The sequence below is a fragment of the Gavialis gangeticus genome, unplaced genomic scaffold (genome assembly GCF_001723915.1).
Source record: "Gavialis gangeticus isolate Ggan-Ray unplaced genomic scaffold, GavGan_comp1, whole genome shotgun sequence".
Lineage (NCBI taxonomy): Eukaryota > Metazoa > Chordata > Crocodylia > Gavialidae > Gavialis > Gavialis gangeticus.
In genome coordinates this window covers 48,913,810-48,930,557 of record NW_017728995.1, presented here as the reverse complement: position 1 = coordinate 48,930,557, position 16,748 = coordinate 48,913,810, and the positions used below count along the sequence as shown (strand labels likewise).

General features: G+C 40.9%; 1 protein-coding gene across 1 annotated transcript in view; it reads left to right on the top strand.

Annotated features, from left to right (window-relative positions):
• The window catches only part of LOC109287789 (guanylate cyclase soluble subunit beta-2-like), a 29,861-nt gene that overhangs the window by 3,184 nt on the left and 9,929 nt on the right, over nt 1–16,748 (top strand). The window contains exons 5-12 of the mRNA XM_019503076.1: nt 1,976–2,193; nt 2,785–2,896; nt 4,294–4,397; nt 8,727–8,943; nt 10,921–11,241; nt 11,940–12,088; nt 15,786–15,932; nt 16,219–16,373. Coding sequence (XP_019358621.1) covers nt 1,976–2,193; nt 2,785–2,896; nt 4,294–4,397; nt 8,727–8,943; nt 10,921–11,241; nt 11,940–12,088; nt 15,786–15,932; nt 16,219–16,373 — 1,423 coding nt within the window. The remainder of the gene's footprint in view (nt 1–1,975; nt 2,194–2,784; nt 2,897–4,293; nt 4,398–8,726; nt 8,944–10,920; nt 11,242–11,939; nt 12,089–15,785; nt 15,933–16,218; nt 16,374–16,748) is intronic.

Sequence of the window (16,748 nt, the reverse complement as noted above, 5' to 3'; positions counted from 1 at the left end):
ACTTGATGATCTGCTCAGGTCCCTTCCGACCCTACCAGCTATGAAACTATAACTGATTCATAATATGTTTGCATCTATTTCTTGCTCAGGTTTCAAAAGTTCTATGACCGAGGATTGGCTGTGGAATTGAAAGCTTGACAGATTTTCAACTGCCTTTTAGATATTTGACCTTTATAGCTTGATTTTTCAGAGGAGCTGAGTGGGTGCAGCTCCTACTGACTTCAGCAGGATTTGTGAGGGCTTAGCAGTTCTGAAAAAGATCAGAGTTTTACAATGGAAAACGTGGAAGTCCCTACTGTATGCTGTGGAGACAAGGTGTTATTTTTAGTTCTTAATAACTTGTGTCCCCAAAATAACTACAGTGGAGCACAGCAATACCACCCCAGTCCCCGCCTGCTCTCTGAGTGCCACCTGACTTCTATTTCTGACCTCCTTTAACTTGGGTGACCAGGGATTGTGCCATCTCCCATTACCAGTAAAACTACTACCTTCAAAATTTACCCAGGAAAAATCATCATTGAACTCTGTTCTGGACCGGGCATGATATTGATATTTGCAGAAATAAAAATCTTCATTCAGAAACCCAGTCATGTGAATTTTGAAAGAATCACTATACTTCACAATTATATTGGTGTGGTGGTTACATAGAATTAGGACTAGGATCTATATGATTAAATAGATGTCCCTGCACAGAAACGTTTACTTTAAAATGCAATCAAATCTCCCCCTTTATTTCCTTGTTACACAGTGGAACTCACAGCGATTTGAGACTTCAATAATTTTTAGAAATGCAGAGTAATTTTTCATATCACTGTCATGGTACAATATTGCACTGAACAGCCGCACATTAATATATAAAACTGGGAGCAATGATAATGCATCTTGATGAAATACTTTGAGAGAGAGTATTCTCTTTGACTGCCTAATTAAGGTCAAACTGCAAGAAAGTTATTTAAAAAAAAAACACACATTCATAGCGATACTCTATATAATCTTCTCAAAATATACATCAGTTAAAATAGTTCCAGTCAACTCTTCTACAAAATAATTATTTTCTTGATGCATGCCAATGAGCTAGGCTGAGACTAAGACAACATAGCACACTCCACTGACACCTTTTCCAGACTTGAAAAAATGCACTTTATCTCCAAAATCTTGTCTCAGCTCCTGTTTCGTACAATGAAAGATATCGCCAAAAAAACCTTTCTTCTTACATATTTCCTGAATCATCACAGCTACAACTCTATGACTAAACACCACATGATAGCTGGAATAGGTAAAGCCCCAATACCATCCCTCCCCCACACAAGATTTACCTGGATTTTGAATCTGGGCACAAGGAAGCAGGAGTAGGTTGGAGAGGAGTATGTATTAGCTGATTATTTAGAGACAATAAGGAGAACTAGAAATATGCCAACCCTCCTTGCCTCAGGCAGCCAAATATGGTATGGTAATCAGCTGAAACAGCAAAGTACCCTACTGCCCCAACACTGTCCACATAAAATAGGAAGTCCTATTTCAGCAGCATGCCCCTTCCTGAGGCACCTCCTGGGTAGTTACAGCTGCAAGTTACCCTTGGCTTAGGGCTGAATCTAAATGGCTCATTCTAGCTCTTAGAGAATGTTTCAGGCTCTGGGGATTTTCTGCTTTAACTTGTGTTGTGCATAGTTATCTGTGTTCCTATATTATCTTAGGGCCAGATCCACAGCTGGTATAAATTGCCTTTTTTTTCTATATAAAACCAACAGAAGTATGCAGACTTATATCAGCCTAAGATCTAGTCCCAAATACTTACCTTGGAATAAGTAGTCCAACTACTGATTCATGACTATGCGATCTTGCACACCACATATCTAAACCCTAATCAGTACAGCCTAAGTCACCTATAATTTGGCTGATCTAATACATGGCATTGCAAAAATATTTGTTAAAATGGAAGATTTTTGACAGCATTCTGTCTTTTGTTTCCTTCTAGGAATCATTGGTGCAGCAGCCCTGGATTTTTTCAACACTGAAATTTCAATGGAAATAGTCAATCAAACAGAAGAGGAAGAAAGGACTGGGAAAAAAGAACACACTGTTTTCCTTGTCACTCAGAAACCTGTATTTTCATATAACAAGAGAGATAAATTTTCTTCCTTACCACAATATCATGCCGATTCTGGAAGGCAAAGCGAAAAACTACTGAATAAGGTATTTTTATATCCCTATTCCTGCAAATAGTAATTACTTAGTAATACAATTGCTGAGACTTTGTACCCAATTATGGATGATTGTTGTATGCTTCTTTAAGTCTCCCAACATCTCAAATGTTGCCTCTAAGTTTGCATGACTTCATGGATACAACCCCATTTTTGGATGAGGACTTTTGGCTGCCTAAGCTGAATTGCCCAAAGGGAATTTGCATGCGGATACCAGTTAGATGCCTAAATAGCTAACTTGCACATTTATGTTCTTCTCCAGGTGTGCACAAACCTGTACACCAAAAACAACTGCATGTAAAGACTCATGACATGCAATGGTGGCAATTCAATTTCAAAAGTTGGGTCCAGGAACTTTGAAAATATACCACTGATATTTCTTTCTTTTTCATGCAAGATTTATTTCTTTGGGTCAGATCTTTAGGTACTGTAAAATGATATATCTTCTTTTGAAGTAAATGGGTTTGTGCTGATTTTACATATGATAAAGACCTGATCCATTTTGCTTTACTTGCTAGAAAGATGTAAAAAAAAGAGAGAAGGGAAAGCAAAGCTGAATGTTTCAGTTGGACTTATTTCGCAGGACCTTGAAAAAACTGTGAATAAGATTAGAGATAGAACAAGTCTTGTTCCTGTTCGTCCTGTCAAGAAAAGTCACTGGGAGACAATAAGAGGTATCGTTACATTAGGAAAAGGTAAGAGGGAGATCGTTCACAAGGAACCGGACATAATTTATTAATAACTTAAATGTGATATTCAATGAATCACCCACATCTCACCTCCTTTACCTAATGCCCATTCATCTTTTCAAAATGTCCTTGTTCCAAGTTCCTTCACTGGGATAACTGTTTTCCAATAGTCATAAATAAATTACATGCTTACCAGTTGGATGTATCATGTCTCTCCCATCTTTAAAGTAGGGTTCCACTCTCAAAAGTGTTCCAGCAAAGATGGCATCACAAAGGTTTTTTTTACTTAATGTTTCTCACTTATTTCCAGATCAAATGGCCTCAGATTAAAAATAAAAAACATACTGTTCAATATAGCACCTGATATTCAAGCTGGTATCTTTCTTTTCAACTTTAATAGGTTCTGAAGACCAAACCATAGCTTTCAGCAGATCTGTGCTAACCAGTGACATCTAATTGTGCTTTTGGGGACACCTGTGTACCCATTGCTATTAACAGGTTTGTAGGAAGGTAGCAGCTGAGAGGCTTCTGTGAGGATTCCACAAGAAGAATTGGAATCCAGCTCTGTCTCTAACAGGTGTCTTAGATCCAGAAATAAATTTTCATTCCTCTACACCCTTTCAGAACTAAGATCAAGAAATCTGACTCAGAACACACAAAACCATGAATATGGAAAGCAGATAAAGAACAGGTTTCATTAGCATTAGAGCAGAACTATACTTCAAAATCAACAAAATTGCCTAATTTCCTCATGTAATAGATCAAAAGCTAAAAGTTTCCATGGGCCTGACTTATAAAAATGATGGGTTCTGATTTACTTCAACCTGAGTTCAGCTCTTTCTAAGAGAGCCTTCATTCCATGGACCAAATATCTGCACATATGAGATTTTGGCTCAGATCCTTCAAAAGGACCAATGGGATCTATGGCACCCAGATGTCACTGAGAAAATGGGCCTGTGGTCCTAAATCTTTTTTCTGTAAAAGTTCTATAGCAACTGGCAAACTATTTTAAATGGCAGTGCTGGATACATTTCAATGTGAGTATAGCAGTGGCAATCACTAAAGTATTTATAAATTCAAAGAGCATCAAGTCTTACAGTTACCCATCTATTTTCATTGTTTTGACATCATTTCACACATCTAAAGGTTCATATTTTTCTGTGTTTAGGTTTTTAAACTTTTTCAACCAAATCAATTTGAGATAGGTAAGCAGCTTTATATTTCTCTATAGAGCATTTACTGCACATAAATATCTGCATGCACATATTTGCACCCACATATTTTTTTATTTTGTTTTATTTTATTCTGTCATGCAGTCCTGTAAGATCAGGTACTGCAGAGAAATACTGATTAGATTTATGAGTTGCAACATGTTTGAAAGTTGCAGATTTATCTTACTGCAGGTAAACTACTGAGAGGATTTGATCCTGTTTATCCTAAGACCCTCTGGATAGACACCAAAACATTTTGCAATGGACTGCCTTTCCATATTGTTTTTGACAAAGAGGTAAGGCAAGCATGTGGGAAGTCAGTTTTACACACACAAGCCACATTGCTATGTTATTTGTTCTATTTTCAATGTGTATATAGGACCATCTTGCACTGTTGCACTCCATACATAGTGCATACCCATGGTTAACATCAGTGGAAGTTCTTCATGTAGATTGCTGGGAAGACATCACACATACTAGCAACCAGATACGGTAACTCCATTGAAATTTCTGCATGCAAAGTGGCAGTATAAGGGCTAAAAAGCATGTAATAGTCTACTAATTATCAAACATGTTTGTGACCTGGATTCTCTAAGCAATAATGGCTTTTTCTGTGTCACCTGGGTTGTCCAGAAATATGACCCATACTCCCCTACAGCTATATTCTTGCACCCATTCAGCTTGCAAGCCCCCATCTGCACAAGGACTTCTGTGAAGCCTTTCTGATAACTGGGACTCTGCATCCAGCAAAATGCACACTAAGCAGATGATCCAAGCAGCCCAGCCCACAGTAGGAGAAATCCAGCATCTCTTCACACCTATTGAAAGGAAGCTGAGCCATTTTCCTACCACCTACATTCTTCTGCCACAAGAAGGCTGATATGAAGAGCATTGTTCCCCTAAGCACTTACGAGTGGCTCTTGCAAATTTGCTAGTTTCTCTTAACTCATTTTTTTTTAACCAAGAAAATATTAGTAGGGGCAGGGAAGCAAAGATAAAAGAGGCATTTATGAAAAATGATTCTTCGTTGTGATGCTTGAGTAGTGAGGAGGAAGTTTTGTAATACTGATATGCAATTCACTTCGGTGTCATAAGTCTTTCTAGGCATCTGATCATCAACACCTCAACCAAATTCTTAGTGCAGAATACAGGCCTGGTTTTACACCCATCAATGGGAGCTGATGCAGGTTCTTATTGGTTATGCAGCTACCATTGTCTTGGAAAGTAAGGAGAAGAAAATAGGGAATTATTATATTATGAGTTTTCAAGAGAACTTGTACCCTTAAAACTGATGGGAAGGTGAAGCCTGAAAAAGGGAAACAGTGGTCATTGTTTTCCATTCCATAGTTAATAAGTGCCGGCACACTTAGTACCACAGCTATTTCCTATTCTGAATACAGGGAATGATCTTTCTCAGATAGCAATTACTACAAATTTATGGCTCTGGTCTGTTATATTTGTATATGTCTAAATATTTTTATATTTCTAACAAATATCCAGTTTTAATTTTTTTAAATAAATGCTGCAAACATCCATCCCAAACTATGTCTCCTACGAAACTGAACATTCCTACCAATCACATTATACAAGTTAAACTGACCAGCATTGTATTTACAATCCTTTTTAATAACCACTGTGATGTGTCAGCATGGCCAAATGAAAGAGAGGAAAGAGATCACAACACACCTGAAAGAAAGTTGAAAGAAATGATACAGTCCTTTTTAATTTTAGAATGATTTTTTCCCTCAGTCACCATAATATTGCTATATACCAGGGGACATGGAATTACTGAGGAAGTGTGAAAAAGCTTCATGAGTCTTAAAACAATATTATTTACATACCATTCGCAACTGAATTGAAAATGACTCGGTGCTTTGTCATTACTAATCATTAATATTCTACAGCATATCACTGTTAAAATGTACCTATTTCTTTTCTCTCTGGCATTGTTTTGAACAGTGATATGCACTTATACAGAAGTAGGCTAGAAGAAGATGAGAGCCATTATTTATATAAAATTGAGAATTCAGTGAATATTAGGGGTGTGTGAAGGTTCGGTCCCTGATTTGATTTGTGGGAGATTCAGCCCAATTCAGTAGCCAAATCTCCAAATCCTAATCAAATTAGAGGACCCTTTAATCTCTCTGAATCAAATCAGAACCCTCCGAATCGACTCAGAGATTCGGACAGACACAGCTTTAAAAGTTTTTTCTACATATCTCTAGGTAGCAGGCAGCTTGTGAATGCTGCAATGTTGGAGTGCATGGAGTGTTTCACAGAAGTGCGGGGGGGCTCCCCAGCATGCTCAGCAGCAGACCCAGAAGTGGACCAGAGGCACTTCCTGTCCACTTCTAGGTCTGCCAGAAAGCACGCTAGGGCCCCCCTCGTACCTCCCAGCTCAGCGACTGGTGCCTCCTAGGTCTGGGGAGGCACCCAGGGTCCCCCCTGCGACCAATCGCTGAGGCGGGGGGGGCCCTGCGTGCTCCCTGGTGAACCCAGAAGCGGACCAGAAGTACTTCTAGGTTCACTGCTGAGCATGTGGGGGCCCCCTAATGCTCCTGTGGGATGCTTCATCAACCCATCCATCCACAAGCCATGCCTGGTACCTTGAGCTATGTAGAAAAAACATTTAAAGCTGTGTCTATGGCCAAATTGGTGATTCTCCTGTAGCAGGCTCATCTTTCAGAGCTTGGGTTGAGTCCCAGGCTTGAGCTTCTGCTGTTTTGATTGGTGGAGCCCATCCACCAATCAGGATGTAGCAGGAGAAATAAAGTTATGCCCCTTTCCTGAGGGGAGGGGGAGAAGAGCTCCCCTGGACCTGACTGAAGACTGTAAACTGTCAGGTCTGGAAGACTTCAGGGGCAGAGCCCTGGAGCATAGAAAAGGAGCTGCCTGCCCAGCACAAGGGCAGATGCAGTGAGGGACTCAAGAAGAGCAGAGCCAAGAAAAGCTGGGGAGCTCTCCCTCAGTGGGCAGTAGGCCCAGCGCTCCTGAAGCTGCCACTGGAGAAGCAGCCTTTGGAGTGGTGCGAGACTGCTCAGGCTGTTGACGGCGCACAGGGTTGAGTGTATGGAGATCCGGCCTTGGGAGTGGTGTGAGACTGCTTGGGCCCATCACAGTGCATAGTTTGGTGCATGGAGTCCAGGTTTTGGGAGCCGGAAGCAATGGCTCGAACCTGCAACCCTGGCAGGGCCAGTGGGCCACACGGTGTGTGGGGCAGCACATGGGGCAAAGGCTTTGGGGCTGCAGTGAGGTGGCTCAGGCCCCATCTCCTGGCAAGTGGCCAGGTCCCATGGTGCGCAGGGGGGTGCACAGGCCTGAGCCTTGGGAGCCAGGGAGCAGTGGAGGCTGCTTGGGTTAGCCACTTGGCTTGAGGATGGCTGGCCAGAGCCTGAAGGGCCTGGCCTGTGCTAAGAGAGCCTTCAGTGCCAAGCCAGGGCACAGGGAGATGGTAGTGCTGCGGTGTGAGGCCCAGCACCCAGGAGCCAGCAGCAGTGGTGCAGCAGCTGAGAGAAGCTGAGCCCTTGGTGCCCAGAGTGAGGCACAGAGTGGAGAGGAGCCCAGTGGTGCAGGAGAGGCCTGTAGAGGCACTCCAGCAGAGGAGACCCCATCGAGCTGCGCCCTGACCACTGCCACCTGAGGGAGCATGAGTCATTGGGCCCTTGGGTCTGACAGGGGAAAGATGTTTGGGGCAGGCAAACCCAGAGAAGGGGCTGGGTGAGCATCCCCCTGCCTAGTCAAGGCCCTAAGGGGAGGGGCCCAGGTGTTTCCTGGATACCCCACAAGGGACCCCACTGGGAGGAGGACTATCTCTTGCCATGGGTCAGGGACTATATTAAGGAATAGATGTTATTAAGATTGTTCATGTTTGTGCCTTATATTTTGCAATTGAGCTGTTGTATTGTGATGTTGTAAATAGTGTTATTTAGAGTTTGACCTTGGTTATTGGTTAGTGTTTTCTGTGTAAATATATGTACATGATATTTAGTCTTATGTTTATGTATATTATAACATAATAAATTGTATATAGCTAAGAACTTTGGGCTTGGGCTAACTCTATAGAAGAAAGAGGGATCTGCTTGAAATTCTGGCATCCCTCTCACAGCACTCCCTCCTGCCTACCTATTCCATTCAATTGAGAATAGGGCACACTCTTGGGCGTACCCAGGTTACACTCCAAATCAGCATCAAATTTTCAGATTCAGATTCAGCTGAATTTACTTGGGGACAGTAATCCGAATCAACGAATTGAATCACTGTCCCCAATTTGGGCTGAATCCACACCCAAATTGAATAGGGCCTATTTCACACACCCCTAGTGAATATTAACACTGACCGTCTTAACAAGATTCTGTTCTTTGGGTAATATCCTGCCATCAGGGACAGGGACACCTTGTATTTCAATACCAGTTCTTAAGTCCCAGTCAACATTTTTTATGCTAATAAGAAAGAACTAATGCAAAAAAAGCCATATATTTACAGTAAGAAGTTGGTTGAGTGTGTCTGTCTCTAAGTGCATTTGTAAACAGCAATTGACTGTAGCTCATTGCAAGGGTTGGTTCAGAGTACTGGTTGCTGGAGCCAAACAGAATACAAATTGTAAAATGGTATCTGTTGTTTTCAAGCTCAGGGTGAAGCAAGCTGGGGTGAGCATCCAGAAGATTGTTCCTGGCCTTCAGACTATGGGGATCCACCTGGATCACTACTTCAGTATTGTGCACCCAGAAGTGACATTCACCATCTCTAGTGTTCAGAAATTTATCAATAGTCAGTTTGTTTTCCGGACAAGGCGGGAGATGATGCCAGAGTCCTGGAAACAACGCCCAATGCTAGAGCTCAGAGGTACAGGAGGCTTTTATTAAACCAAAACTAATTATAGGGTTGCAATTGTTGATTTTAGTGTCCCCATATCTCTGCAGGGTGGTTCTAATACCACTTCTAGCTATGGGAGGGATTCCTTACCCTAAGAGGTCACTCCAATACCCAGCTTCTGGGGTATTCAAATAACATAAGATCTAGGGTGACCATATATCCTGTTTTAGCCAGGACAGTCCTGGATTTCAGAGGCTGGTCCCAGCTGGCTGTTGGCAATTATAATGGGTGTCCCAGAAATGCAGGGGCATGGGGTGCAGTCTGGCCGGAGTTGGAACAGTGCAGAGCACCCTGTATGCAACCCCACCCTTGCCAACTTGTAAGTAACATTGCCCTTGCTGATAATATCCCAGATTTCCCAGATGGTGTCCCAGATTTCCTGGATTTCCATATGGTCAGCCTAATGAGATCAAGCCTACAAAGTTAGACTCTGCTTTCAGTACCACAAGAGCAACAACTAAGTTATACAAGTGCTATGGAGAATAGCAGTTGACTCAGCTTATGAAATAACCTGATTTTTCTTTTTTGAAACAGTAGAAAAAAATTACTCCTATATTTTACCTCCTCTTGTCTCTGCCCCTGCAAGTACAGCAGAAAAAAATCCCCTTACACTGCTAAGAATTTTCTTTAATAAAGCAATTAACTATCTTTATATAGGATTATGCTTTTTGTTCTGCAGAGGAAGCCAGCTAGCACAGGGAGCACAGATTCCCAGAGCTCTGATAGCATCATTAGGTTATCAGTGACCTTGGTACTAAGGGAAGTAAGCAAAACCTTAGACAAGCTTTTCACTGTCATATAATAAAATATAACTGCTGCCAATAAGCATTTCCATTTCCACCTGTAGCAATTAAAAGGAAGCTCAGTGTAAAAAATCTTCATTTGAAAGAAAACCGATGCCCTCAACTGTGCTATCACACCTTGAGTTGAGGAAATGATTAAAACCTGAGCTAGTTTATACCATTTATGTGGTGGGAAGGTTCTTGACTATTTGCATTCCTTTCAAATTCAAACAAGGAAAATAGACTAGTCATACTTTTGCTTGTGTTTGTAATCATTAAAAGTTCAGATTCTCATTTCTGCATCTTTCCCTTCCGTAAAAATATGGAACAGTTTCCATGTTAAGATGATTATGACAAAAATACATTTAATTTGCTTTATTTTCCTTCAGAGGAAGTGGTATTGAACGGTGCTCCAATTGGTCTACCTATTGGCAACAAATTGCGGTTTAAAAAGGAAAAGGAAAAGAAGTGGCCTAATTACTTTTCTTATGTTTTACTTTAGGAATATCATTATTGTCAACTCTGATATTGCCTATATTTGCTGGAGATCATCTCAAAGGATTCTCAAATGTTTTGGGGAGTCTGAGAAGCCAACATCTCAAAAGCAATGAGAGGCAGGGAGGAAATAGACTCTGGCAGACTTTGCATGTGAGAGCAAACAATTGAAGGGTGACATAATCTAAGCAATGGTTTTAGGAGAATGATCTTTGCTGCAGAACTGTGGATGGATTTGATTTGGACAAGACCATATGTGCCATTTTTGCCATTGGTTCCTGTATCTCACCACCTTGCTGCTGACTGCTTCAAAACTCGAAACATTTCAAAACTTTCAAAACATTTTGACTAGCCTCGTTTTGTTTTGAGGCTGTTTTGAAGCCCTTCATTTCAATTCAATTTCATTGTTTCAAGCTTGAAATGAGTCGAGACTGTCGAATTGAAACAGCCGGTGAAATTTTGCACAGCCCTAGTGACTGCTTCTCATGCCCTGAACCTTCCTTCTTGCCCAGTATAGTCCAAGTGGAATTCTGGGAAAGTGACAGTTTTCTTTGGTGGCATATACCTAAGGACCAGCAATTGTCCTAAGACCTAAGACTCTCCCAGTAGTGAAGAGCAGATGTGCTTTCTTTCCATCTCTATCACTTTCTTTCTTGTTTTTTAAAATTAGGACAAATGATCTGGATGGAGTCCCTGCAGTGCATGTTATATCTCTGTTCACCTTTACTACGCACTTTGCATGAGCTAGAAGAGAGGCAGATGCATATTGCAGACATAGCACCCCATGACGTCACCAGGGATTTGATTCTTCTTAACCAGCAAAGACTGGCAGAGATGGAGCTCTCCAACCAACTGGAGAGGAAGAAAGAGGAACTGCGGATACTATCAAAGCACCTAGAAGAAGAAAAGAAAAAGACAGAAGCTCTGCTGTATGCTATGCTTCCTAAGCATGTGGCCAATCAGCTAAAAGAAGGGAAACGGGTTGAGGCAGGTGAATATGATACAGTTATAGCAAAATGCAAGTCTATCATTTATGTTAGATTTGGGGGCTACGTGCCATGCTCTTGTCCAGGGCATGGAAAAGATTTGGTCAGAGGCAGTACAGACTATATGGCCCCAGGGCTATCTGCATGCTCTCTTTGTCTACGCAGTCACAGTAAACAAAGTACTGGTGACCTTACAACCTAGGTAGGTGATGGAAGGAGGGGCAGGAGTGAAACAGGGAAGAGGGAGTAAAAAACCAAGAGAAGGAGATTGAAGAAACTGATCTTCTCCAGGAGAACTTCCTCAGTGCTTCTAAAATACAGATTAGCTTAGCATCAGTCAGGAAAATATTTTTTGTTCAGGACATGACCCAAGGAAATGGGCCTTGTGCTTATTCTTGCTGTTAAGCACATACTGAAGTACCTTGAGGAATCAGGTACTCCTTTGTTTTTGCTTGCCTCCTTTTTGTTGTAGAGCAGTGTGTATATTGTCCAAAATGGGTTGCAGTTCCTATATTTGTTACAATATTATATCAGATCCTTCCTTATGCATGTGAGTCAAAAGAACCCTACAAATGGTGTTATTTTCTAAAAGTGTAGCAAAAAAGACAAACTGAGCAAAAATGTCTTTTGTTTGCATAGCATAAAAAATTACAGATTGCTATCGCCTATTAGAATGATTCAACACTGGCTTTTCTGCCCGCAGGAGAGTTTAAAGAATGCACCATATTGTTCAGTGATGTTGTGACCTTTACCAACATTTGTGCCCAGTGCGAACCTATCCAGATAGTCCTCATGTTAAATTCAATGTACCTGCGATTTGACAGGCTAACAACAGTGCATGATGTCTACAAGGTATTTATTTATTGATACAGGCTCCAGAAATTTCTATGAAACTGATTTTATTTAATTGCCTTTGTTTTCCCTTCCAAAGGTTTTTTTTTTAAGCAAAACATTGAAGATTGGATTGTTATGGTGGCCACGAAGAGAAACTAAAGCTATTTGTTTCATAGCTTTAGTTTTAATTTGTTTCCTTATATTTAATTCACCCCATTATGTACGTTATCTTCAGTATTTTGTAAAGAAAATTAATCAACATGCTGAGTTATAGTTAATGCATTCAAATGATACAAATGTGAGTGTAACTATGCTTATCTAGTGCTTTTAAGTTTTCCTTATAGTAATGTGAAGAGGAAGATTTTAATTTTCTTTTCCATTTATCTTGTAATAAAGTAGTTACTTGCTCCTCATTTTGCTATCACTGATGTCAGAAGCCGTGTCAGTACAAAAAACACCTCTTTTTGTACTGCCAGTGGCCCAACCACAGTGGTAAGACATACATGTGAAACTCAACCAAATTATTACACAGTTTGAAAAGCTTTTATATTTTCCCTTAAAACGCATACATCTTACATCATTGTATCTCTAATTATTAGGTTCTGTTGTCAGCAGCACTTTCAACAATGCCCAGTTAATGGTGGTGGGAGATGAACTTTCATTAAAATGCACTAGAGGGCTTTTTCTCTAGTATACTGTGGTGGCCATGTCCTTACTGGCTGAAATCATAGCAACATCTTGACTTCTGTGGAGCTACATGGATTAGATCACGTAAAGATCTAGCCCTAGTTTTTTCTCTCTCATACAACCATAAATCTTTGTGTAGATAGAAATGGCAAAGGGTCAATTCCTGAACCTCACGCATGGTTAAAAACATTAGAATTTCCACTCTGAAATAAAAAAAAAATCCTGCCTTAGCCAGGGCCTAGTACTATAAGTAATTGGAGACTTCAGTATTTGCCACATAGATTTTACATGAGCCTAACACTATAAATCATGCACCTAGCTAAGCTTATCTATCACCATGATATTCTTCCCTCAACATCGGCAGGCAAGTTTTAGTAAATGGTGGGTATTAGAGTGCTTGAAGTCTAAACGACAGTTTCAAGGAAATGAAACATTAATATTGATCCAAGAAACCTAAGTGAAGCTAATAAATGGTTGAAGCTACAAATAAATTCTATTAAATAAAATATCTTGTCACAGTATGAAAATAATTAAAAGATCTATTTGCATTAGTGACTTGTATATATTTTTTTCTACAGAAAATTACCAGCTTTAACATTATGTAGGTCACCTTAATGGGAGATGTGCATAGAAACAGTTGTCCTACCTAATATATTGTATTATTTTAAGTTATTGCAAGGATTGTGAACCAGGGGTATGCGTACACCCAGAGGTACATATGAAGGCCCTGGGGGGTATGCATGGGAGAGCAGGGACAGACCACCACCATGCACCATCCCACGCTGCCATGCAGCATCCTGGACGTGGGGGGCTGAGAGAAGATTTCACACAGTGGCCGCCGCCACTCTCCCTCCCCACCCCCACCACTGCTTCTCCACGCCTGGCCACCAGCGTACACTGGTCCAAAAAGGTTGCAAACCCCTGAGTTATTACATTAAAGGGATGCCCAAGGAGCAAATTTGGTGCTTGGTTTCCTACCGGTGTTTAGGTAAAATAACCTAATAAATCTAATTTAAACTAATCACTCATATAATGATGATGAATTTAACAATGAAACCTAAGGGTTTGGAGAATTTTCTCACACATGAATGGTTTTGAACTATGAATTAATACACTTAAGATTTCTACTGTTTAAATAAGCAGTCTCTCTTCCTGGAACGCTCTCTGTATAACCTGTTTATAGGGCCAAAACCCATTTTACTTTCTCAGGAACAACTACTGCTCACTTCAGTAGAATTTGTGCTGGAGAAAGGATTAAGCCTTTAGGACCTGGCCCATATTAAAGACTGCCAAACTATTCCATATCTATGGCAGTTCACAGTAGTACAATTTGCTGTATGAAGGGATTTTATGTACTAGAATACCCACCTTCGCTCACACTCTAATGTGTATAATTCGTAACAACTAAATTGGTAGGGTTTTTTTTCACTTTGTCTTAAAACTGTCACTTTGAATAAAAGTCCTCAACATACAGTATTGTTTCCCTTTAAAAAAAGATACCTTTAAAGCCTAATTTGTGAATCAGACAGCCAAGCCATTGGTTTTCGGTAAAACAGGGTGGGGCCTCAATATATTAGACCAGGGGTTGGCAATATTTTCTGGGCTGGAGTGGGGAGAGAAGGCAGTGGGGGAGGGCTGGGATGGCCTTGTTTGGATCTGAGGTGGGTGGGCATGGTGCAGGCAGAGTTTCTTGGCCCTGCAGGCTGGATCCAAACCATAGGTGCCAACTAGGGCTGTGTGAAATTTCTCCAGCCATTTCATTTTGATACTGTTTCAAGCAATTTCACGGTCAAAACAGAAAAATCAGAATGAAAAAAAGGCCATCGAAATAGCCTCGAAACAAAACGAGGCTAGTCGAAACATTTTGAAAGTTGAAACGTTTCGACCATAGGCTGGGGATGGGAAATCAGTCCAGCTAGATCCCCATCCCCAGCACTAGACTGTGTGGGGGCTGTGAGGCAGCCCAGCTGGGCTGCTTTCCCATCCCCTGTGCTAGAAACTAAAAACTATGAAACTATTTAGCACGGGGGATGGGGAGTCAGCCCACCTGGGCTGACTCCTCATCCCCAGAAAAATGTTGAAACAGCCTTTCTGTTTCAACAGAACAAAATGGAACAGATGTTTCAACTCAAAATGAAATTCAAAATGGGATGCTGTTTCACTGAACCGTGGAAACTGAAGGCAAAATGGAATGGTGCCATTTTGCACAGCCCTAGTGCCAACCCCTATATTAGACTAACTACTGCCCTAGTAATCCTGGCATGGGATATACCTCTGTGCAAGTATTTTCCATGCTGTATGGATCAGGAAAGAGACTGGGGTACTTTTACAGCAGGGCCACCCATTTCCTTGGATCTTACAGAGTCAACACCAAGGTGGGTGGAGGTGGCAGAGATCAGAACAAGCAGGAATTTTCTAGGTGCAGTCAGATGACATACCAAAAAACAGCCTCCTAGAAATCTGAGAAAGCAATGGCTGGGATCCTTGCACTACAGTTGTAAGCATGTGTACAGAAGTGCTTGGTGCACATTTTACAGCACTGTAATTTAGAGCGCTTTTTATAGCACTATAAAGTTACAGTACTCTTAAACATGACAGAAGTGCAGTGTTTGGTGGGGGAGGCCTCTGAGCCTCCCTGCACTTTTCAGGCTAGGAAGCAGGGGCTGCTCAGCTGCCTCTTGGGGCTTCTCCACTGGTCAGATATTTGACCATCATACAGAAGTTCTTTAAAACACTGTAGGTTGCTAAAGTCCCATAAAATACTGTGCTTCAAATTAAATTAACCCTTGTTAAATGAGGTATTTAAAGTACTGTATCCATTTTATAGTGCTGTAAAGCTGTGAATATTTGTTAAGTCATGGCAATAAAGTACTTTAAATAGCAAAAAAACAATTTATGTACTAAGTGACTGACAGCACCTTTTGAAAGGGAAAATGGGGTGGCTCCAGGCAAGGTGAGTCCCCTGAAATTGAAAGAAATTTCATCAGAAGTGAATACATTTGGAACAGTCACATGTCTTTCTCTAAAGGTGGAGACTATAGGAGATGCCTACATGGTGGTAGGAGGTGTCCCTGTGCCTGTATCTACTCATGCAGAACGAGTTGCCAACTTTTCCCTGGGAATGATAATAGCAGCCAAAGAAGTCAAGAATCCAGTTTCTGGCAACCCTATCCAAGTAAGTCATTGCCATGCATTTTTATCTTTTCTTCTTCAGAGGAAAGGGCCTTTGGGGTTAATGTCCTGAGCTGGGCCTCAAGAGACCTAGGTTTAATTCTTTTGTGAACTTGGGCAGTTCCCATGTAGTCATGTGTTTATAAAATATTTTGTTTGGCTCTTTCAAACTTTGGATGTCTGGTGTTACAGAAGTGCTCTGTACTATATACTAAGATTAATAGATAGATGGAAACCTTATATTTTAAAAATGCCTTAAATAATGGAGGGACTTCTCTGTCTTTGTAAAGATTAGAGTTGGGATCCATACAGGCCCTGTGCTGGCTGGAGTAGTTGGAGAAAAGATGCCTCGTTATTGTTTGTTTGGAGACACAGTGAACATAGCTTCCCGGATGGAGAGTCACGGGGTTCCAAGTAAAATTCACCTTAGCACCAGTGCTTATCAGTGAGTACCTAGTCAGACCCTTTTTTATTTAAAGCTTTGTTGGAAAATGTTGCCTCAGAGGCTTGCCCCTTTCAGAGGAAGATGTCACTGTCTTATGTAACTTGCTTACTTAAATTTAATGCAGTAACAGGTGTTTGTAAAGAGTTTTGTCTAAATTATGATGCAATTAGGATGGGATAAAATATAAGATCCTGCATGTAGAAAAATTATTCAGATTTTAAAGTTTACAATTTTTAAAAAATGTTTTACTCTTTTTCTTTAACATATGTGACTACATTGATGCCAAGATGCTAAGGTGAGAAAGGATATTTAGATCATCAAGTCTGAAATTTTACATAACACAGAACAGAGGTCAGCAACCTACAGCCCACGGGC